This window comes from Calidris pugnax, unplaced genomic scaffold (assembly GCF_001431845.1).
Source record: "Calidris pugnax isolate Ruff unplaced genomic scaffold, ASM143184v1 scaffold121, whole genome shotgun sequence".
Taxonomy (NCBI): domain Eukaryota; kingdom Metazoa; phylum Chordata; class Aves; order Charadriiformes; family Scolopacidae; genus Calidris; species Calidris pugnax.
The window spans coordinates 419,308-444,006 of NW_015090884.1; the positions used below are offsets into that span (position 1 = coordinate 419,308).

General features: G+C 42.3%; 1 protein-coding gene across 1 annotated transcript in view; it reads left to right on the forward strand.

Annotated features, from left to right (window-relative positions):
- RSF1 (remodeling and spacing factor 1) overlaps nucleotides 1-24,699 on the forward strand; it is a 92,418-nt gene that overhangs the window by 48,612 nt on the left and 19,107 nt on the right. The window contains exons 3-9 of the mRNA XM_014947104.1: nucleotides 2,501-2,593; nucleotides 3,253-3,458; nucleotides 6,613-6,770; nucleotides 11,716-13,439; nucleotides 19,141-19,338; nucleotides 20,630-20,734; nucleotides 22,526-22,605. Of these exons, the coding sequence (XP_014802590.1) occupies nucleotides 2,501-2,593; nucleotides 3,253-3,458; nucleotides 6,613-6,770; nucleotides 11,716-13,439; nucleotides 19,141-19,338; nucleotides 20,630-20,734; nucleotides 22,526-22,605 (2,564 nt within the window). The remainder of the gene's footprint in view (nucleotides 1-2,500; nucleotides 2,594-3,252; nucleotides 3,459-6,612; nucleotides 6,771-11,715; nucleotides 13,440-19,140; nucleotides 19,339-20,629; nucleotides 20,735-22,525; nucleotides 22,606-24,699) is intronic.

Below are 24,699 nucleotides of genomic sequence, written 5' to 3' on the forward strand. Positions count from 1 at the left end.
GAATTAATTCCAGCTGCGCTGGCTCCTGACAAAATGCTTTAACTTGACCATTGGCAAACATATTTTGCGGTTTTGTACAGATAAGATTTCTCTGGACTGATCAGTCTGGGACCTTCAACCCGAAATTGGCGTATTCTGAACACACTGAATCATAGAATGGTTTGGGTTGGAAGAGACCTTAAAGATCAAGTTCCAACCCCCTGCCATGGGCAGGGACACCTCCCACCAGACCAGGTTGCTCAAAGCCCCGTCCAACCTTGAACACTTCCAGGGATGGGGCAGCCACAGCTTCTCCGGGCATCTGGGGCCAGTGTCTCACCACCCTCACAGCAAAGAATTTCTTCCTGAAATCTCATCTAAATCTCCCCTCTTTCAGTTTAAAACCATTCCCCCTTGTCCTGTGGCTCCCCTCCCTGATCAAGAGTCCCTCCCCATCTCTCCTGGAGCCCCTTTAGGGACTGGAAGGGACTCTAACATAAAATTTAGGGTTGGTTTTGCTGCTGTTTCTGGATACAGTTTTCTGTGTTTTTCAGATGTGATTTACAAGTTTTTTAGGAGCTGAGCGACCATATCTTGTGTTTAATAATAATTAGGTGATGGAAGCCTACACTGTTTTCAGAGAATCATGGAATGGTTTGGGTTGGAAGGCACCTTAAAGAGTTCCAACCCCATGCCCTGGGCAGGGACACCTCCCACTAGACCAGGTTGCTCAAAGCCCCATCCAGCCTGGCCTTGAACACCTCCAGGGATGGAGCAGCCACAGCTTCTCTGGGCAACCAGGGCCAGGCTCTCACCACCCTCAAAGGAAAGAATTTCTTCCTAGTATCCAATCTAAATATCACCTCTTTCAATTTAAAAACATCACCCCTCCTCCTATGGCTCCACTCCTGATCAAGAGTCCCTCCCCATCTCTCCTGGAGCCCCTTTAGGGACTGGAAGGGACTCTAACATAAAATTTAGGGTTGGTTTTGCTGCTGTTTCTGGATACAGTTTTCTGTGTTTTTCAGATGTGATTTACAAGTTTTTTAGGAGCTGAGCGACCATATCTTGTGTTTAATAATAATTAGGTGATGGAAGCCTACACTGTTTTCAGAGAATCATGGAATGGTTTGGGTTGGAAGGCACCTTAAAGAGTTCCAACCCCATGCCCTGGGCAGGGACACCTCCCACTAGACCAGGTTGCTCAAAGCCCCATCCAGCCTGGCCTTGAACACCTCCAGGGATGGAGCAGCCACAGCTTCTCTGGGCAACCAGGGCCAGGCTCTCACCACCCTCAAAGGAAAGAATTTCTTCCTAGTATCCAATCTAAATATCACCTCTTTCAATTTAAAAACATCACCCCTCCTCCTATGGCTCCACTCCTGATCAAGAGTCCCTCCCCATCTCTCTTGGAGCCCCTTTAGGGACTGGAAGGTCATTATAAGGTCTCCCTGGAGCCTTCTCTTCTCCAGGCTGAACAACCACAACTCTCGCAGCCTGTCTTCATAGGAGAGGGGCTCCAGCCTTCAGATCATTTTCGTGACCCTCCTCTGGACCGTTCCAACAGGTCCATGTTCTTCCTGTGTTGAGGATTGAGTTTGATTGAGTCTTTTCAGCAGGGATTTGCTTCCATGCAGACTTTGTGTGCTAATTTGGGGAGTCGTGATTTAACGCTGGGACTTCAAAAATGATCTGGACTGAAGCTCCTTTTAACAGGCATTTCCCCTAGAAGAGTCCCACTGACTGGAGATCCCACAATGTCTCCTCAGTTGATAAACAGCTCCTCTCTGTTCATGAGAGTTGTCGTAAGCACTTCTGAGTTGTTTAGGAGTTGAGGGAATTCCTTCTCCACTGTTATTATTGGAGCTCCTGCTGATTCAATCTATTTATCCTCTACTGCCCATGATTTTTTTCGTGTTTTGGGTTGTTTTTTTTTTTTCCCCAGATTGTTGTCACTGAATTCATTTGCTTCAAGTAAATTGAAATTGGCTCTACTTAGAGTCTGTTGAAATATTTATCAAATGGCTCGAGGCCAAAATATTTAGCGTTTTCTAAAGAATAATAATTCCACAGCGTGGAGTGAATATCAGTTGCATTCATCATCTGCATTACAGTTGTAGGACTTAACGTTCCCAGGAGAGCTTGGGAGCTTACATGCTAAATGCTGTAAAGGCACGGAATAAGAAATCACATCTACTTTTGGGAATTTATATTCTAAACAGGCAAGTCAGAAATAGAAAAATGGAAGATCTTTGCACAGCAAAAGACAAGGATCCCTTCCCAGTTCCGAGATCAAGAGGTTTAGAGAAGTTGGTGGTGACCAGGACCTGGATGATACACTCTTCCGTGGAGATTTGCTGGTGCTTCCCAACCTATCCCAGTTTTATTTTTCATCTTTTTTGTGAGGTTTTCTGACCTGCAATCCTGCAGAGATCATGTACAATTGTTGCTGCAGTAAGGTACTATTAATAAAAAGTTGCTTTTAACCACTAACCCTAGAAATCTTATTTTATTTTGACAGATATGCCAAGAATTCAACAGCACTTGGGCTTGGGAGATGGAAAAAAAAGGATACCTAGAAATGAGTGTTGAATGCAAACTGGGGATTCTGAAGGTACGCGTTCATCCGCTGAGTTTCTGAATGACTTTTTCCATATTCCCTTAAGTATCTTGGATATTTTACTTTCTCAATCACTTCAACATTTTGCAAATTTAGCTTGACCGAACCATAAGGAGATGCCTCAAATGTGGAGCTGATCTGGTAACCGGCAGGGTGCTCATGGTAGTGGGTTGGGCCCAAACTGAATGTAACACTCTGTGTATTTTTCACACTTTGTATGAAAATTGTGTTGTACTTACTGTCAGTAGCTATTTGCCTGTGTGATACACTTTTAAAAATGTTGATTAGCTTGCAATTAGATCAGCTGATCTGAATTCCAAAGGCAAAGGTGGGACTTCGGCTTTTCAAGTCTTGAGAAAACTGGTTCCAGGTTCTGTTTGTTGTTTTTTTTTTATTGGAGAATAAGACCATTTGTAGTATGTAAAAAAAAAATAATTAAAAATAAACTTTCTAAGCTGGCCAGGAAAAAAACCAATTAAAAATTGTGTCTCATTTAAAAACAGCATGGTCTGGAAAAAAACCCCAGCAGCTATAGCTCACTCCTGGATCTTGTAGAGAGGCTTAAAAAGAAGTCCCAAATCACACCGATAATTTTCTTCTTTCTGTTTATATTTTGATGTTTTAACAGCCTCTCTACTTTCTCCCTTTTTCAGTATCTCTGTGAATGTCAGTTCGATGACAATCTAAAGTTTAAGAATATAATTAACGAGGAGGATGCCGATGCCATGCGTCTGCAGCCCATCGGTCGAGACAAGGACGGGCTGATGTATTGGTATCAGCTGGATCAGGAGCATAACGTCAGGATGTACATAGAAGAACAGGATGACCAGGATGGATCCACGTGGAAGTGCATTGTTAGGTATTCCACTTTTTTGTTTGGTTGGTTTTGTCATTTTTTTCTTATTATTTTGTAGGGGTTTTGCTGTTTGTGACTGAGCTTTAGAAATTTATTTCAATAAATCTCCGTTTCTCACAGAGTAGGATTCATGGCAGTGGGATTTTCTGCCTTCATGTGTGTGTTTTAGGGGAAAAACCACATAGAGAAATAATTCACTGATTTGTTGGTAATAGCCAATGTGTAATTTGCTTTCTGCTTAATCAAGCTACAGTGGATATATGGAAAGGGTACTGAGAGGACAATGGCCCTGAAGGACTCTTCTTTCTTTAACTTCTGCTCTATTAAGGCAATTACAAGTTTTGTTTTTGGGGGAATTACATTGCAATTTTTACTTCATGGAACGACAAAAATGTTGACAGTATAAATAAGCAAGAAAAATCCTCTGGAGTAAAATTTGGCTTATAGATCACTGCCGATGAGGTGCGTGACGATGCAGCATGTCATATATACGTGGCTCAGTGCCTCAGTTGCTGCAGATTGGTCTCTTAATATTTTTATAATATTTTAGCTTCAAATTTATGGGGTTTTGTAATTCTTGTTACATATTGAGCAACCTGGTCTAGTGGGAGGTGTCCCTGCCCATGGCAGGGGGGTTGGAACTCCATGATCTTTAAGCTCCCTTCCAACCTGAACCATTCTATGTTTCTATGATATTTTGTTTTTCATTATCCTATTCTATGCAAAGTATATAAGGTCTTTCTTACTGGAAAAACAATTAGTTTGAAATCATTTTCATATCTGCTATATCCATTTTTACTTTATGTAAACTTCTTTTTTTTTTTAATTTTGGTTAGTTCCAAGTGGGTTTTAAACCGGACTCACCAGAATCAACTCTGACTTCAAAAGTACATAGAAATGTAAAAATAGATCTTAAAAAAAAAAAAAAAGTCAAATTATGGGTTGTTTTTTTTCTGTTTTATTCTGTTTTATTTACACATCCATGAGTTTAGTAACCAAGGGAGTCATACAAAACTGTTAAAACCACTATCAACGGGCCATAAAATGATCAGTGTTACTACCAAATTTCAACAGCTGTTGTAGGTGGATAAAGTGAATGTACCTGAACAAACCAATCAAGCTGTGTGGTGTTTATCTCTCTTCATGCGTTATAGACTCCAGAGATCGGTGCTAAAAGCAGAAGAAATTAGGGGAAAATTCTGACGCTCCACACGACAGGGAAACACAGTAATGAGCTGTAAAATCTGAAACGGTTTTACACCTGTGAGATGCCTTGTCTTGGGGTGGTTGCCCTTCCAGGCTTCGTTTTTTTGTTCTTTAAACGTGGGCAAAACAAATTGCTGAAGGGTGACTTTGAATAAGGAAATGCGAGAGCCTGATTATTATGGTCTATTACAAAAACTACGACTCTGTTTAATCATCGCTTAAATTCATTATACATCAGGGTGTTGTTTTTTGTAGGTAGATTTCTAGTTCAAATAAGGAGTTAGAGTGCGCTGAGACTCACATGCATAGAGAGGCACATTTTCTCACTGTAATAACTCAAGTAGCTGGAGTTTTCTAGGTATCTTTGTGTTGTTTGCTACATGTGCTTAGGATGGGTCCTGGTGGACAACAGGATGCCCATGACTGTTGTTTGCTACATTTTGCTTAGGATGGGTCCTGGTGGACAAGAGGGTGACCATGAGCTAACAATGTGCCCTTGTGGCCAAGAAGGCCAATGGCATACTGGGGTGCATCAAGAAGAGCGCGGCCAGCAGGTGGAGGGAGGTCTCCCCCACTGCTCTACCCTTTTGAGGCCCCATCTGGAGAACTGGGACCAGTTCTGGGCTCCTCAGTTCCAGAAGGACAGGGAACTGCTGGAGAGGGTACAGCAGAGGACCACGAAGATGATGAGGGGCCTGGAGCATCTGTCTCACGAGGAGAAGCTGAGGGACTTGGGTCTTTTTAGTCTGGAGAAGAGAAGGCTGAGGGGGGATCTGATCAATACCTATAAATACTTAAAGGGAGGGTGTCAGGAGGATGGGGCCAGTCTTTTTTCATGGTGCCCAGGGACAGGACACGAGGAAACAGGCACACACTTGAATCTAAGAAGTTCCACCTAAACATGAGGAGGAACTTCATTCCTTTGAGGGTGGCAGAGCCCTGGAAGAGGCTGCCCAGAGAGATGGTGGAGTCTCCTTCTCTGGAGACCTTCAAAACCCCCCTGGACACGTTCCTGTGCAACCTGCTCTGGGTGGACTTACTTTAGCAGGGGAGTTGGACTAGATGATCTCCAGAGGTCCCTTTCAACCCCATAGCATTCTGTGATTCTGTGGTATTTGCAGAAAATGTCTTAATTGCTTTAGAAAATTTGACTCGAATGATACTGTTGCTTTTTTGGTGCATGAGCAGAAAACTACATGTATTTCCTCTCACAGAATCACAGAATCTTCATGGTTTGAAGGGACCTTTGAGATCATCGAGTTCCACCAAAAAAACCCCCACCAAAACAAAAAACAACAACAAAACAAAAAACAAAAAAAAACCCCACCTAAACAAAAAACAATAAGAACAAAAAACTAACACACAACCAAACCCATAAACAGACACAAACCAACAATCTCAGGCACTAGAGCATGCCCTGAAGAGCCACGTCTACACATTTCTTAAATACCTCCAGGGATGGTGGCTCCACCACCTCCCTGGGCAGGCTGTTCCAGTGCCTGACCAACCTCTCAGTAAAGTAATTCTTCCTAATATCTAATCTAAACCTCCCCTGCCACAGCTTTATACCATTTCCTCTGGTCCTGTCATTATTCCCTTGGGAGAAGAGGCCAACACCCACCTCTCTACAACCTCCTTGCAAAGAAAAAGCAGTGAGGAGCGGTTAAGAGGATAATAAATAAAAGAATGATAGTGGCAGCTTGGATCCAGACAGAACTTGAGTCAAAAGGTCCTTCCAAAAAAGTGATTTTTATTTTGGTGTACATAAATTGGAAGGTTTCTGACAGCTAAGTTGCAACCACTCTGGTGGGACAGGCATTTCACTATGGTCATATGTCAGGTTTTCAGGGCAGGATTCATTTCAGCAGGTGGCGTTTGTTTATTTTTTATGAATCCCTTTGGGGTGAGTAAGTGGCTTATCAGACACTCTGTTTTTTCTCCTGTCATCTAGAAACCGCAATGAGCTCGCCGAGACCCTTGAGCTCTTGAAAGCACAAATTGATCCTGCCCTGTTGAAAAACAACAGTTCTCAGCAGGAGAATTCATCACGTGAAAGCCCAAGCATAGAAGATGAAGACACCAAAAAGGGCGAAGAAGCACCTACACAAGGTTTTCTGCCTTCTTTTCTCAAATTTTAAATGTTGTGCTGTGGCAAGTAAATCAAGTACCTATTGAATACTTTGAAAGGATAAATTTTATTGGAGGTTTTTTTAGTGCGTATTTAGGCTCAAGAGTATTTATAAGAAGAGAACTGTGTATAAATTGTGTATAAATTTAGAATCATTCTATGATTCTAAATTGTTTTCGAAGTAATTTTATTTTTGCTGTACATTTTATATTATATTGTAAATACTCATCATTGTATGCTTTTGTGGAGCGTTGAGCTGTTGCCAATCTTTTCCTGTTCTAGCAACATTAAAATTGTAAAAAGAAAAAAAAAATCTGTTTGTGCAATGCCATGATTGAAATCAATCCAGTATTGGGTGTGGTGTTTACTTTCTCTTTTGAGTTTGAATCAGAAAAATACAGGTTGCTTCCTCAAATGTGTCATAATCTACATGATTTTTTGTGAAGACATGAGCTAAAGCAATTTAAAATACTAAAATATTTTAGAAGTGAAGTGGTCTTTACCTGCCTCCGCTGTTCTTAACAAAGAACCTTTTTTTCCTTCCTTATTATCATGTCATTGCACATATTTAACAACTGACTTGTTGGTTTGTGTGTTGTTTTTATTAAGTATCAGTATCAGCCTGAAGTATTTTGTGTTGTAAGAATCGGATCTTTTTTTTGATGTTATGAAAAGCTAAAAAGCTCGTTATCCCAAGTAATTTTACTGGTAGTAACTGGGGTAGTAACCTAGTACCCCAGTACTATCCTTTTGTTAAAATACAGGAAACGATTTTCACAATCAGAAAGAAGATGTAGGGAATCCACTGTGTTCGTATGTGTTTCTTCAAATCTTTTGAAGTTAATTTGATATATGGGATTAGCCAAGGCCTGTCTGGGTTCTGAGTATCAAAGAGAAAGATTTGCTACTTCATTCTCCTTCTTTGCAACAAACAGTGTAGACAAGAAGAAAGAAAGAAAATATTTAGATATTTGAGTTGTTGCGGAAGCATTAAAAGACTCCTGTAGAAATTGCAGTAAATTGTGATGAACAGCAGCAAAATTGTCTGTCAGTTGAAGGCATGTCCAGTATCTAACTGTGCGTGGAAGTGACAACGTAACCTGCCTCGTTACCGACGCTGCAGAATTAATTCCAAGTAGTGATCTTTGTCTCACTAAAAATTGGTCATAAAATCATAGAGTCATAGAATTGCCCAGGCTGGAAGGGACCTCCAAAGGTCATCTAGTCCCCCCTCCCCGCAGTCAGCAGGGACACCCCCAACTAGACCAGGTTGCCCAGGGCCTCGTCGAGGCTCACCTTGAATATCTCCAGGGAAGGGGCCTCAACCGCCTACCTGGGCAACTTGTTCCAGTGCTCCACCACCCTCACAGTGAAGAACCCTCTCCTAATCTCCAGTCTAAATCTGTTCCCCTCCAGCTTGAAGCCATTTCCCCTCGTCCTGTCACTGCAGGCCTTTCTAAACAGGTTCTCCCCAGCCTTCCTGTAGGCCCCCTTCAGGTACTGGAAGGCCGCTATTAGGTCTCCCCGGAGCCTCCTCTTCTCCAGGCTGAACAACCCCAGCTCCCTCAGCCTGTCCTCGTAGCAGAGGTGCTCCATCCCCCTGATCATCCTTGTGGCCCTCCTCTGGACCCTCTCTGTCAGGTCCCTGTCCTTATATTGAGGGCTCCAGACCTGCACACAGTACTCCAGGTCGGGTGTGGTCAAGTCAGCTTAAATCATCAAACCGAGTTCCCTGCTTCAGATACGGATTTATTTTACATTGAATTGAGAAGGAACCATTTGAAAACGTTTTCATAAATGTCCCCACCGTAGATAAATCCCCAAATCCAGTGTCATGTTCCCAAGGGTCAGTATTTGCATTAGGCTGTATGTATTGATGTAAAATCACTCCTAGGCTCCAGTTGCACGTAATGGCTCAGGAATTCTTTAGGCGTGCAGTGATTGAAGTGCAGTCAGTGGATTCACAGAGCACTGCTTTCAGCTGAGAAGCTTTAGTATTTCTCCCTGTTCATCCAAGGACTGCACTCAGAGCCCTTTAAGCTGCGGTGAAAACATATTGGAAGACCTGATACCTGTTCCCAGACAGCATTAAATTAGTTCGTAGAAAAAGAAGGTAAATCCAAGCAATGCTTGTGTGTTTTTTACTAGACTGCTTGATTGACTCGAGTAGTGTTAAGACAATTTGTGCATCGACTGAGTCATTTTGTGTGTAGGAAATGCCTTACGAGCATTTTGGGGAGTTGAACTGTATTAAAAATGTTGTTTTTCAGTATAGAAAGGTTTGGGGATCCTTGATGTTAGAGATTTGGGAGAGTGCAGTAGGTGATGGGAAGAAATGGTTGAACAAAGTTTAGACAAGAAGAAGGGAAGGGAAGGGTGGAAGAAAACAGACTTCGAAAAAAATACTTCATTCTCACTGTACAGACAAATGTCTTTGAAGAGGCAGCTTTTATGTTACAAGGGCTCAGAGTGGGCACCACTCTGGTAAAAACCAGCTGTGAGCCTTCAAAATGTTATCACCAGTGTCTTAGAGATGCATCTCTCAGCGCTGTACTCATTGCTGAGACTTCTTGGGATAAATGCTTTGTATTTGAAAATAGTATACAATCAATGAAGTCTTCCTCACCGCTCTTTTAGTTTGTAAAATGCTTTTTTTTTTTCTTTAAGTTAGCTGTCGTGTATTTTGGCATGTGGACTTTAGCAAGGCCTTCGATACAGTGTTCCACAGTATCCTCCTGGAGAAACTGGCTGCCCATGGCTTGGATGGGAATACCCTCTGCTGGGTTAAAAACTGGCTGGAGGGATGGGCCCAGAGAGTGGTGGTGAATGGAGTTAAATCCAGCTGGTGTCCAGTCACGAGTGGTGCCCCACAGGATTCGGTACTGGGGCCAGTTCTCTTTTACATCTTTATCAATGATCTGGACGAGGGGATCAAGTGCACCCTCAGTAAGTTCACAGGTGACAAGCTGGGTGACAGTGTCAACCTGCTGGAGGGTAGAGAGGCTCTGCAGAGAGATCTCGACAGGCTGGATCAATGGGCCAAGACCAATGGGATGAGGTTCAACAAGGCCAAGTGTCGGGTCCTGCCCTTGGGTCACAACAACCCCAGGCAGCACTACAGGCTGGGGGCAGAGTGGCTGGAGCTGCCTGGCAGAAAAGGACCTGGGGGTGTTGGTCGACTGTCGGCTGAACATGAGCCAGCAGTGTGCCCAGGTGGCCAAGAAGGCCAATGGTATCCTGGCCTGTATCAGGAGCAGTGTGGGGAGTAGGGCCCGAGAGGTGATTGTCCCCCTGTACTCGGCACTGGTGAGACCTCACCTCAAGTACTGTGTCCAGTTTTGGGCCCCCCACCACAAAAAAGACATTGAGGTGCTGGAGCGGGTTCAGAGAAGGGCAACAAAGATGGTGAGGGGTCTGGAGCACAAATCTTATGAGGAGAGGCTGAGGGAGCTGGGGTTATTCAGCCTGGAGAAGAGGAGGCTGAGGGGAGACCTTATTGCTCTCTACAACTCCCTGAAAGGAGGGTGTAGAGAGGTGGGGGTCGGTCTCTTCTCTCAAGTCACAGGCGACAGGACGAGAGGAAATGGCCTCAAGTTACTCCAGGGGAGGTTCAGGCTGGATATTAGGAAAAATTTTTTCACTGAAAGGGTTATCAGGCATTGGAATGGGCTGCCCAGGGAGGTGGTTGAGGCACCATCCCTGGAGGTGTTCAAAAGACAGGTTGATGTAGTGCTGGGAGATATGGTTTAGTGATGGTGATGCTTCTTGTTTGTTGTGTGGGTGTCTATTTTTGTCAAAATTAGGTTGATGGTTGGACAAGATGATCTTTAAGGTCCCTTCCAACCTAGAAGATTCTGTGATTGTGTGATTTGGGAAGTTCTTATCTTGGAAAAGAATTCCGCTAGCGTGGAGGGAGAGGGGTGAGGTAGAAACCAAAAAAAAAATCATCCTTTTGTTTGGAGTTGTGGCACATTTGCAATAACATCTTCCAGATGGCAGAAGATGCTGTTATGGTATACCTAGTGCTATTATATCTGCTTTTTGTCTAATTAGTTCTGTCGTTAGCTGACTCAAAAGGTATGGTAAAATAAAAAAGCTGAGGTATTAAGAGGCTGCAGTACTGATAAATAGTAGGCTTAAGCCCATAGCCCATAGGTGGGTGGTTTCTTGTGAATGCTGGAGCTGCACTTAAAGCCTGAAGGATCTAAAACTGACTTAGCAAAGAAGGTATGACCTAATTCTTGAAGCTCTGCATTTTTTTTTCTGGGATATTCTACTACTCTGCTTGTTTTAGAAGCGGCAGATGCCTTAAATGTAGAATATTATCTGTTATTTGTGTTTTGACAGTATGGAGGAGAGAATCTAGATGAATTTTGCCATAAGCTACAGTGTTGATTGTCTTCTCTTTTCTCTGAGCTATTGAAATACGGTCGTTAAGTATTTCTTGAAATAAAATTGTGTACAAACAGGGGGCTGATTTCTATGTGGAATTTCACGTGAAGACAGTGGAATTTTCCACCTTGTTCTGGTTTGGGAAAGCATTCAGAAGCTCAAGTGAGACTTCACGTTGATGCTTCGTGAGCCAAGAACTTAGGTTTTATGCATCTGCTGAAAGTATTGCGGTGCTGCTAAAGAAGAGGTTGAGATGTCCCTATAAAGAAGGCTAGATCTATAATTCTGCTGCTAGCTCCTGAAATTGAGCCTTTTCTTGGTATATAATGAAACTGAACTGTGATTCTATAGCTAAAAATTGAGAACCCACTCATTTAGTTACGGTATTAGATAAACCGGACTCCTCATAATTCCAGGAGAGAAGATTTGTTTGCGGGTTGTTGGGTTTTTCAGATAAGCCTTTGTTCTGCTGGATGCTCTTTGTAATCCTGTAGGTCCCCTGGTTGTTTCATTGCTCTTTTTCTCTGTCAACAGAAAATCAATTAAAAATCAAAGAAGAAAAAGAGGAGGTGGAAGAACAATCAATGGAAACGGAAAGCCTTCCTCTTCCTGAAGTCAAAGAAGATGAAAATACGCCAAAAATTGAGAAAGTGGAAGAAAAAGAAATTATAAAATTGCCAGTGATAGTAAAATTAGAGAAACCTTCAGAATACAACGAAGAAAAGCAAAGTGTCAAAGAAGAAAGTGACTCCTTTAAAGAAAACGTCAAGCCTGTTAAAGCAGAGGTGAAGGAAAACAAAATAGAACCGAAAGACTTAAAAGAAGTAAAAAGTTGTACGGACAAAATAGCAGTTCATGAACCAGAGAGGTTAGAATTTTGTGTTAACGTCAAAACTCCCCAAGAAATTGTGGAGAAATCTGTAGAAGAAAGTGAGAAACTTAAAAATGACCAGCAGGCAAAAATACCGCTTAAAAAACGAGAGATCAAGCTGACGGATGACTACGACAGTCCGATAAAGGGGCCTCTGTGTAAATGTGTTACTCCTACAAAGGATGTCTTGAAGGAAGAAGGGAAACCAGAAGAAGAAGCTTTTAAGAGAGTCCCTACAATTACTGCTTTATGTCCCGATGGAAAAGTGCTCGTAAACGGGGAGGTTACCTGTGAAAAAATCACCCCGAGTGTCATACAAAATAATAAGTCGGAACACTCTGCCGGCGCCAAGGAAGACGGTGGCTCCTTAAAAGAGAAAAATGGAAAAAATGGGGAAAAGGTGACAGACTCTGTTAGTAAAATTATAAAAACGTGCGAGGTTGAGAAAAACGCAGTAACTGTGGTGAAGGAGACGGGGGTCGTGGTCTCTGAGGTTTCGAATCAGAAAGTGCCTTCAAAGGAGGAATCTAGTCCTGTGGAAAAAGAGTCCCTCGACAGCACAACTGCTGAAACTGTAGTGGAAGAGTCTTCAAACTCTGAAGACTGTGCCAAAACAACCGAAGAGACGCTAGCCATGAAAATCAAGAAGGACAGACTACCATCACCCAAAGAATGTTTAGAGAATAAGCTAGAGAAGTCCCCAAATGCATCTTCTCCTGCAGAACCGCCCAAGCTCGCGCTCCCCGATGAGGAGACTTTGAAAAGCAAAGGTGAGTCTGAGGAGAAACCCGATTCTCCAAAAGCTGCTGAAACGTCCCCTTCGTCTTCTTCTCCTGTGGCTTTAGAGAAGCCGGTTTTGGAAAAGGAGGGCTTGGATAATAAACCGGCTTTACCCGAGGAGAGCAAAGTAGAAGAAAAATCCAGCCCTGAAAAACAAGAGGAAGAGCCGGAAGCTGCCAAGACAGAGCCAGATTCCTTAGATGATGCTCATGCTTCTAATCTAGAGGACTCCTCAGAGGGTAAAAAGGAATCTCCGCCACCTAAAAGCAAATTTAAATATAAGCTAGTTTCTGAAGAAGAAAGCTGCGCGACAGACAATAAAGAAATAACTTCTGAAAGACAGAAAGAAGGAATTAAATTAACCATCAGGATCTCCAGTCGGAAGAGAAAAGCGGAAACGCCGCCAGAAGAGGTCGGCATCGGCCGCACGTTAAGGCGATCTCCAAGGATATCCAAACCTACTCCAAAAGTTGTGGAGACTCGGGATCAGAAACCTGAGAAAAAACGAGCCGAAGAGGAAGAGGAGAAACCTGCAGCAGCACAAAAACCTGAACGCAAAGAAGATGCGAAAAAACAAGAGAAGGAGTCAAATTCTAAGGTTAACAAGGTAATAACAGTTTATTTCCCAGGAATATAGAGTACCCACGGGCTTATTTATAAGGAGAATATACATTTTACATAGGAATATTGAGAATTTTGTTCCTTTGGTCAGCTTTTGCAAGGAACTGGCTTTGCAGTCCAGGTAGTGACTCAACAAATCTAAAAACATCCCCTAAGAGAGTGTTGACTTAGCAGTTTATAAAAATCTCTCATTTAACCTAAACAAAGTAGAAAGCAAGTCAACCCGAGGGAATTCTTCTAAGAAATGAAATGGTGGGAGCTGAGTCAGTCTAGTGGCTGACCAGAGACTTCCAGCTCCCATGGATTTACTAGGATGGAGACTTGGTGGTGGCTGGTTGGTCAGGATGATCCTAAGCCACAAAGGAACCAAAAAATGGTTAAGAGTCGTAATTAAAAAAAAAAAAAATAAAAAAAAAATTACGACTTCTGTTTCTAGGTGAAGCTGAAGTTATTGTTTTGGTGAGTTTGTGATATAATTTAGCTTTTCTCATACATGGGATATAGATTTTACTTCGGGTGGAGGTGTCTTCTTTCATGATGAACTTTTGCTTATGCAGCCTAGATCTTAAAGGTATGTCAGGTAAATATAACAATAAACAGAAATATATGCATATGGATAGTTTTCTTCGAAGTTTATGTAAGAAAGCAAGTCAACCCGAGGGAATTCTTCTAAGAAATGAAATGGTGGGAGCTGAGTCAGTCTAGTGGCTGACCAGAGACTTCCAGCTCCCATGGATTTACTAGGATGGAGACTTGGTGGTGGCTGGTTGGTCAGGATGATCCTAAGCCACAAAGGAACCAAAAAATGGTTAAGAGTAAAAAAAAAAGATAAATAACAACTTCTGTTTCTAGGTGAAGCTAAAGTTATTGTTTTGGTGAGTTTGTGATATAAGTGAAGCTGAAGTTATTGTTTTGGTGAGTTTGTGATATAATTTAGCTTTTCTCATACATGGGATATAGATTTTACTTCGGGTGGAGGTGTCTTCTTTCATGATGAACTTTTGCTTATGCAGCCTAGATCTTAAAGGTATGTCAGGTAAATATAACAATAAACAGAAATATATGCATATGGATAGTTTTCTTCGAAGTTTATGTAATTATAAACACCTTTTGTTGATTTATCTTCCATTTTTTCTGGATATGGAGTAAAAAAGAGAAACAAGGAACAAAAAGTCTGTATTTTTAAATGCACTCTTTTTATATTAACTTGAAATCTTACTAATTTTTTCACTGCTACACATTTCCTTACTGATTCTTTTGTAATTCTACCAAGACATTCACTTATTTAGCAAAGTTGAATAACCTTCATTAAATGAGCAGCTGATTTTACAATGATTTATAACATTTATACTGAAAAATGGTGTCACAGACACAATGGGGAAAAACTTCAAAGATTAACTTTAAAATTTTCATTCAAAAAATAACTTAAAATCACAGTGATTGTAAGTCCTACGAGTGGTTTTAATTTTGAAGCACTGTCACTAAAGGAGTTTCAACTTAATCTCTTTTTTTTGAAGGATATAGAGCTACAAATACTTCTCTAGAGAGATTTGAAAATAAATATGATAGAGGGAGAAGTGTGAAACTATTTAGCTTGTGTCATTTTATTGAGTTGAAAAATACCCAACTCTTTAAAAGGCTATTTTATATTTGTTTTCTTTGAAAGAAGTGTTTTTTAAAAATAGATTTGAAATGATGATGGCATATGAGGAAACCTAAACTTAAACTAACATAATAATGGATTTAAAGTACATTTGCTACTAAAGTTTAGTGAACAGTAAAAAAGTCAGTAAAGAGCTGGAAATTAATGTTAAGAACCTGAAAAAAATTTTACCAGTCTGAGAAACACTGATGTGGTACGAGTCTGTCCTGCAGGAGAAGTACAATATTTTGCACATTTTAGTTTATTCAGGTCGTTCAGGTCAACGAGTACTTTAGTCAAAGTTGAAAAATGTTTTGAGTTGAAAAAGCTAGGAAAGTTGTTTTGCTTTTTCAGTGTCTGGGGAGGGAAGGAGTTCAGAGACTGTCTGTAAGAAGTCAGTTAATGGGAAGAAAAGTTTCTTCTATTTCAACTGTTCCTTTAGATATAAAATATCGTAGTTGGGTAGATAAAGAAGAGTGTGAGCAGTAGGTGGAGGGAGGTCATCCTGCCCCTCTGCTCTGGCCTGGTGAGGCCCCATCTGGAGCACTGGGACCAGTTCTGGGCTCCCCAGTTCCAGAAGGACAGGGAACTGCTGGAGAGGGGACAGCAGAGGGTCACAAAGATGATGAGGTGCCTGGAGCATCTCTCTGATGAGGAAAGGCTGAGGGACTTGGGTCTTTTTAGTCTGGAGAAGAGAAGGCTGAGATGGGATCTGATCAATGCTTATAAAAACTTAAAGGGTGGGTGTCAGGAGGATGGGGCCAGTCTTTTTTCAGTGGTGCCTGGGGACAGGACAAGAGGAAATGGGCACACACTTGAACATAAGGAGTTCCATCTAAATGTGAGGAGGAACTTCTTTACTTTGAGGGTGGCAGAGCCCTGGAAGAGGCTGCCCAGAGAGGTGATGGAGTCTCCTTCTCTGGAGACATTCAAACCCACCTGGACACGTTCCTGTGCAACCTGCTCTGGCAGGGGGTTGGCCTAGATGATCTCCAGAGGTCCCTTCCAACCCCATATCATTCTGTGATTCTGTGAAAGGAGTTTTAATGAATGCAAAATAATATTCTGAATATTAATCAAAATCTGTTTTTCATTCAAAATATATTTTAAACTAGTAAAACTTACCGCATCTGGACAATAAGAAACGTTGTTTTCCGCTGTGTGTAATAAAGAGGAGGAAAGTCCAAGTAAGTGCCTGGTAAGAGCTGTGGTTGCTTTCCTGAGGTAGATACGATACAGAGGGGGAGATGCTTCTTTGATTAGAAAAAAAAAAAAAAAATCATTTAAAAAAATAAATTAAAATCACAGTGATTGTAAGTCCTACGAGTGGTTCTAATTTTGAAGCACTGTCGCTAAAGGAGTTTCAACTTAATCTCTTTTTTTTTAAGGATATAGAGCTACAAATACTTACTTCTCTAGAGAGATTTGCCAATAAATATGATAGAGGAAGAAGTGTGAAACTATTTAGCTTCTGTCATTTTATTGAGTTGAAAAATATCCAACTCTTTAAAAGACTATTTTATATTTGTTTTCTTTGAAAGAAGTGTTTTTTAAAAATAGATTTGAAATGATGATGGCATATGAGGAAACCTAAACTTAAACTAACATAATGATGGATTTAAAGTACATTTGTTTAGTGACCAGTGACCAGTAAAAAAGTCAGTAAAGAGCTGGAAATTAATGTTAAGAACCTGAAAAAAATTTTACCAGTCTGAGAAACACTGCTCTGGTATGAGTCTGTCCTGCAGGAGAAGTAGAATATTTTGTACATTTTAGTTTATTCAGCTCATTCAGGTCAGTGAGTACTTTAATCAAAGTTGAAAAATGTTTTGAGTTGAAAAAGCTAGGAAAGTTGTTTTGCTTTTTCAGTGTCTGGGGAGGGAAGGAGTTCAGGGAATGTCTGAAGAAGTCAGTTAATGGGAAGAAAAGTTTCTTCTATTTCAACTGTTCTTTAGATATAAAATATCATAGTTGGGTAGATAAAGAAGAGTGTGAGCAGCAGGTGGAGGGAGGTCATCCTGCCCCTCTGCTCTGCCCTGGGGAGGCCCCATCTGGAGCACTGGGACCAGTTCTGGGCTGCCCAGTTCAAGAAGGACAGGGAACTGCTGGAGAGGGGACAGCAGAGGGCTACAAAGATGATGAGGGGCCTGGAGCATCTCTCTGATGAGGAGAGGCTGAGGGACTGTGTTTTTTAAAAATAGATTTGAAATGATGATGGCATATGAGGAAACCTAAACTTAAACTAACATAATGATGGATTTAAAGTACATTTGTTTAGTGACCAGTGACCAGTAAAAAAGTCAGTAAAGAGCTGGAAATTAATGTTAAGAACCTGAAAAAAATTTTACCAGTCTGAGAAACACTGCTCTGGTATGAGTCTGTCCTGCAGGAGAAGTAGAATATTTTGTACATTTTAGTTTATTCAGCTCATTCAGGTCAGTGAGTACTTTAATCAAAGTTGAAAAATGTTTTGAGTTGAAAAAGCTAGGAAAGTTGTTTTGCTTTTTCAGTGTCTGGGGAGGGAAGGAGTTCAGGGAATGTCTGAAGAAGTCAGTTAATGGGAAGAAAAGTTTCTTCTATTTCAACTGTTCTTTAGATATAAAATATCATAGTTGGGTAGATAAAGAAGAGTGTGAGCAGCAGGTGGAGGGAGGTCATCCTGCCCCTCTGCTCTGCCCTGGGGAGGCCCCATCTGGAGCACTGGGACCAGTTCTGGGCTCCCCAGTTCCAGAAGGACAGGGAACTGCTGGAGAGGGGACAGCAGAGGGTCACAAAGATGATGAGGTGCCTGGAGCATCTCTCTGATGAGGAAAGGCTGAGGGACTTGGGTCTTTTTAGTCTGGAGAAGAGAAGGCTGAGATGGGATCTGATCAATGCTTATAAAAACTTAAAGGGTGGGTGTCAGGAGGATGGGGCCAGTCTTTTTTCAGTGGTGCCTGGGGACAGGACAAGAGGAAATGGGCACACACTTGAACATAAGGAGTTCCATCTAAATGTGAGGAGGAACTTCTTTACTTTGAGGGTGGCAGAGCCCTGGAAGAGGCTGCCCAGAGAGGTGATGGAGTCTCCTTCTCTGGAGACATTCAAACCCACCTGGACACGTTCCTGTGCAACCTGCTCTGGCAGGGGGTTGGCCTAGATGATCTCCAGAGGTCCCTTCCAACCCCATATCATTCTGTGATTCTGTGAAAGGAGTTTTAATGAATGCAAAATAATATTCTGAATATTAATCAAAATCTGTTTTTCATTCAAAATATATTTTAAACTAGTAAAACTTACCGCATCTGGACAATAAGAAACGTTGTTTTCCGCTGTGTGTAATAAAGAGGAGGAAAGTCCAAGTAAGTGCCTGGTAAGAGCTGTGGTTGCTTTCCTGAGGTAGATACGATACAGAGGGGGAGATGCTTCTTTGATTAGAAAAAAAAAAAAAAAAGAAGCATAAACTGATTCAGGTTTTGCTTTAGAAAAATTATGGAAAAGTATAAATATGAAAGAAGACCTAGATATAAGTTATGGACTTCAAAGGTGCAGTGAATTTATTTCACTAAAGTGTTCCTGTCTTAGAGGAAAGCACCAGAGATACTTAATATACCTGTTAGAGGCAAGAATAGCTCCTAAAGCAAAATAAAAGCCATAAACTGTACGTGGGGAGGAAAAAAAGAAAAGATTCTCTTTGGATTGAGGAAAGCTGTCCTTAAAAAGTCATAAAATTTAAATGTGGAATTTACCATGTTCACAAGCAAGTTGATCTTGTCAAAATAGAAAAAAAAAAGGGCCCAAAGTGACGAATTTGTCTTCCTACTTTTAAACCATAATTTGAAAGTTTCTCTTTATGAGTAAATGGGAATTTTTCTCCCTTTACTACCCTGTTGCACTTTAAGGCTCTTTGAAAGATTCTCTGTTCGTTGGAATGCTCTGTTGTAAATTTTCTGCATCTGTTCAGCTTGAAATTAATCATTTCACCATAAAGATAGTTTTTTAAGGTGTGGGAGGAAACCCTGTAAGCTCCTTTTGTGTCTTCTCTTTGAAATGGTGTGTCTCATAGAGAAGCAAAGTTCGGTGGACGGGTACGCGGACACGCGGCAGGTGGAAATACTCCAGTAATGAAGAAAGTGAGGACTCAGACAGCGAAAAAAACTCGGAGGAGGAGGAGGAAGAAGAAGAAGAGGAGGAAGAAGAAGCTGCCCCTGCTGATGATGATGAGCCGTGCAAGAAGTGTGGCCTTCCCAATCACCCCGAGCTGGTAGGTGTTTGGGGAAAGCTTCTCTTTGGCTCTTGTGTCAGATGTGGTGGATGGGCTTTGGTGGAACCTGAAGGCACGTGTTCCTTGGAGTTGGCTGCGTGTAGGAGTAGATGAGTTTAATAAGGAGAGAAGGAAGTTATTTCTTCTGTTTCCTGCCTCTGAAATGTCATCTTTTATGAGGTATAAAACAATTTAGCCCATTGGGAATTATTCTGGGTGAGGCTTTGAGGTTGTGTCAGGAATCTCAATGGAAACAGAGGAGACAAGACAGGGAACTACTGGAGAGAGTCCAGCAGAGGCTACAAAGATGATCAAGTGACTGGAGCATCTCTCTTCTGAGGAAAGGCTGAGAGACCTGGGTCTGTTCAGAGGAGAAGGCCGAGAGGGAAACTCATCGATGCTGATCAATATCTAAAGGGTGGGTGGCAAGAGGATGGGGTCAGACTATTTTCAGTGGTGCCCAGTGACAGGACAAGGGACAACGGGCACAAACTGGAACACAGGAAACTCCATCTCAACCTGAGGAGGAACTTCTTCACTTTGAGGGTGGCAGAGCCCTGGAAGAGGCTGTCCAGAGAGGTGGTGGAGTCTCCTTCTCTGGAGACCTTCAAACTCTGCCTGGACACGTTTCTGTGCAACCTGCTCTGGGTGGATTTGCTTTGGCAGGGGGGTTGGACTAGATGATCTCCAGAGGTCCTTTCCAAGCATACTCTCAGGTGTGTGACAGATATCCTTGGGTAGTTGAGACAAAGTTCAAAATTTAGGGTGTTGGAGATGAATATTCCAATAGATACTCACACATCTTATGCCAGCTTTGTCTCTCAGTTTTACTGCAAAGGGATGTCTCCAGCTTTACCCAACTAAGTATGAACTAAGTGTACCTTGAAGACTCTGCAAAGCTTTGTCTCTACCTCCTGGGATGTAAAATTGTCATGATTGAGGACATATGGGGTAAAAATTCACATCTTGTCCAGATGCAGTTCTCCACTTGGGCCAGGATCTGGAAAGCATTACAGAGTCTACATAGTCCAGTAGCACAAAGTGCCTGAGAACACATAATAAAAGGAAATCTGGTGTTAAAATAGAAAACTGTGATACATAAACTTCCCCGTAGAAGCCACCCCTGTCCCTGGCAACATCTAGTGATATGTGATACAGGGAGGTTTTTTTGGGGTTTGGCACAGTCCAGAGTATTTATAATCGCTTCTGTGTTGGCTGGAGAAGCAGTTCTGGAGCTTGTTGTGTGTTACGAATGCCAAAAAGATACTCATGATTGGTTTTGTTTGCACAGATTTTGTTGTGTGACTCGTGTGACAGCGGATACCACACGGCCTGCCTGCGCCCGCCTCTGATGATAATCCCCGACGGAGAGTGGTTCTGCCCACCCTGCCAGCACGTACGGCTCCTGTTCCACCTCCCTCTTCTCCTTCTCAGCTTTCCTTGTGGTTGTGCAGATCCATTGAGAGTTTTAACAAGTTCTTTTATCATTTTTCTGTTAAAAAAAATAAATAGTCTGCGATAGGTTTTAAGGGATGCTCGTCTTCCCTCTTGCCCGTTAGTAAAACTGAATTTTATGAGGTGTTTTTTCTTTTCCCTTTCTTTTTTTTCCTGCTGACGGGTACTTGGGAATCTCCAACCGCACCGGTCTTCTCCCATCTCTGGTTAAATGGCCTCAGGACTAACAGAGTATTAAAAATAATAATGTTTTAATTTTTCCCCAAAGAAACATCCTCCTATCATCCTGGAGGGCTGGGTCAGCGGCCAAAGCAAGTGCTGTTTCTTCTTCAGAAGCTGGTTAGAGAAAGCTGCTCTATCTAACGAGTCTCAGGGTATAATTTGCCCCTGCTGGGAAAGCCAGCCTTGTCCTTGGCAAATAATAAACAAGCACGAACACTTTTTTGAAGGGTAGAAGCTGCTTCTGCCAAAAAACCAACCCCAAACCATACTACACGTGTCCAGTTTCATTTAAAATACATCTAAAATGGCAAGATCTGCAGGGATGGTGTCGGGGAGGATATAAAACCAACCCCAAACCATAGTACACGTGTCCAGTTTCATTTAAAATGCATCTAAAGATCTGCAGGGATGGTGTCGGGGAGGATAAGCCAGAAGAGCGTGTGATGCTCTTCTTCTTAAATGAGCAGGGAACCATTTATGCACGTTTGCAGAATAATCTGCCCGATCCCTTTTAGAAATATTCTTTGCCAAAAGGGCTGTCGCCCTGCAAAAAGGGAAGCCATTTGCAGAATAATCTGCCCCATCCCAAACCCTTTCCTTGCTTTTAGAAATATTCTTTGCCAAAAGGGCTGTCGCCCTGTGAAAAGGGAAGCCACCACTGGCCATGGCTTGTCACGGCTGTACCCAGCGTTGATTTGCAGTTGTTTTCTGAGGAGTGTTTTTAAATAGTGATGATCTTGAATATGTGAATGGTTTTACACTATTTGGGATTGCAGCTTGGAGTCAGAGCATCTCTTTTATTTTGTAATTTATATTCTGTTGCTGCTTAGTAATTCTTCGTCATTTCTATGTTGCTGCTTAGTAATTTTTAATATGAAAAATGACAGATCTGCAAAAGTGGGAAGATTATCCTTGGAAATTGCACGATGAGGGTGTTAATATGGAATAAGGCACACATTTTTACATACAGCTCCTTGAATATTAAGTGGTGGGGTAAGATATGGAACATTTGGTAAGAAAATGATGCTGAAGTGTATAAACTTTTTACTGCTGTGTCCACAGACTTGTGTTTTCCAAAGATTAAGGACAGACAGGTATCACTCTGTGTGTAACACCCCCAGCTTTCTCTGTGTGTATTATGTGTGTCTCTGAAATCCTCACGTTTCTCTGAGACGAAGGTGTAAATACCAACAAAAAAGCAGTATTAATTTAGAACTATGTTTATTCTAAACATCTTTAATACTTGCTTTAGGCACATTGCTTCCTGCAGTAAATGCCAGTTATTGGGAGGATGCACCTCTCTGGCAGTTCACAGGGAAGCACCTGTATTTTAGGAAAACCAGTCTTTGCTGTAAAGCCTTGTTCATCAAAGAGGACACCCCCAGTGTAGCAACACACTCGCCCTTCTTCCAGACAAATCTAGAAATAGTGAATCAAGTTCTCTGAACATTAGTTGGACACGACAATAGGTGGTGATGAAATAAACTAATATTGTGTTTTGTTCTCTTAGAAATTACTCTGTGAGAAATTAGAAGAACAGTTACAAGATCTGGACGTGGTCTTAAAAAAGAAGGAGCGCGCGGAACGCAGGTACCATCGCTTGGTTGCATTCTCAGCAGGGGGGCAGTAATGACTGGGTGGGCTTTCAGATAACTGGGGACTGGGGGAAGGAAAGTAGCAACGAGACTGGGAATTGGTAAAACCAGTTTTGACTTCCCACTGGTTACCGTAGAGCTTGCAAGAAGGGAGAAAAAGTCTGCTAATTGGAAAAAGATAAGCGAATCTGTATTTGTATTAAGCTTTGCTTAAGGTGCCTGAAAACACATTTGGCTTTTCTATACCAGTAGGGAAATGGTTTTCAGCACAGCCGTGCTGTAAGCGAGGTTAACTCCTGACTTTGGTACAAAGGTTACCCAGATTCATGTGGTTTTTGAGTCTTTTTGCTTTAAATTCTGTTAAATTTTGCCGAATTTACCAGATGATGCAATTGCTGGTGTGGATGGATGAGCTAAATCACCATTTACTGCTTCCAAAGGCTAAATGCAAACCCATTTACTGCGTTTATAAACAGCATCCTTAATATTTGGAACATCCCATCTGCAGTTTTCAGACCTGCAAATGAGGGCCATGAAACACAAGTCTGCATAATTTATACCTTTTAGGACATATATTGAGTACTTTGCAAAACGTAATAACGTCTGTATGCATTATTAAAGAAAACTTTGCATGAATTGGATCTTAAAAGGCAAATTTCACCAGAAGGTGAGACCCTTTTAAAGAAAGTAATTGAGCAGGTTTATATTTGCAGCAGGGACAGTGATATCACATGGGATGCAGTGATTTGGTGCTGGGATGAGCAGAGCACAATCGCTGTCTGTTTTCATAGAATCTTTGAGGGTGGAAAGAACCTTTCAGGTCATTGAGTCCAACTGTCAGCCCAACACTGACAAAATCATAGAATCATTCAGGTTGGAAAAGACCCTTGGGATCATCGAGTCCAACCATCTACCCTACTTTACAAAGTTCTCCCCTATACCATATGCCCGAACACCACATCTAAATGACTCTTAAACACATCCAAGGATGGTGTCTCAACCACCTCCCTGGGCAGCCTATTCCAATGCCCAACCACTCTTTCTGTGAAGAATTTCTTCCTGATGTCCAGTCTAAACCTACCCTGTTGCAGCTTGAAGCCATTCCCTCTCATTCTATCGCTAATTACCTGTGAGAAGAGACCAGCACCAACCTCTCTACAATGTCCTTTCAAGTAGTTGTAGAGAGTGATGAGGTCTCCCCTCAGCCTCCTCTTCCTCAAACTAACCAGTTCCAGCTCCCCCAGTCCCTCTTCATAAGATTGATGCTCCAGGCCCTTCACAGCTTTGTTGCCCTCCTCTGTACCTGCTCCAGCACCTCGTTATCTCTCTTGGATTGGGGGGCCCCAAACCATCACTAAACCATGTCCCTCAGCACCACGTCTGCCCGGCTTTTAAATACCGCCAGGAACCGCTTCCCTGGGCAGCCTGGTCTTGACAGCCCTTTCAGGGGAGACATTTTTCCAAATATCCATCCTGAACCTTCCCTGGTGCAACTTGAGGCCATTTCCTCTTGTCCTATCATGTGTTCCTTGGGAGAAGAGACCGACCCCCCCTGGCTACACCCTCCTTTCAGGGAGTTGTAGAGAGAGAAGGTCTCCCTTCAGCCTCCTTATCTCCAGGCTGAACACCCCCAGCTCCCTCAGCCTCTCCTCACCAGACTTGTGCTCCAGACCCCTCACCAGCTCCGTTGCCCTTCTCTGGACATGCTCCAGCCCCTCAATGTCTTTCCTGTCCTGAGGGACCCAAAACCGGACACAGAACTTGATGTGAGGCCTCACCAGTGCCCAGTACAGGGGGACAGTCATTGTCCTTGTCCTACTGACCACACTATTGCAGGCCAGGATGCTGTTGGCCCTCCTGGCCACCTGGACACACTGCTGGCTTATGTTCAGCCAGTTGTTGGCCAACATCTCCATGTCCTTTTCCCCCAGGCAGCTCCAGCCACTCGTCCCCAAGCCTGTAACAAAACTTCCTTCAAATCTCCTGGTTGTTATTGCTGTTGCAGCAGCAACAAATGACAGTGACAGATCAGGTACCAACTGTTCCCAGTGTTGCTGCTTCTGCTCAGAGATCCAGATCACACCACGGT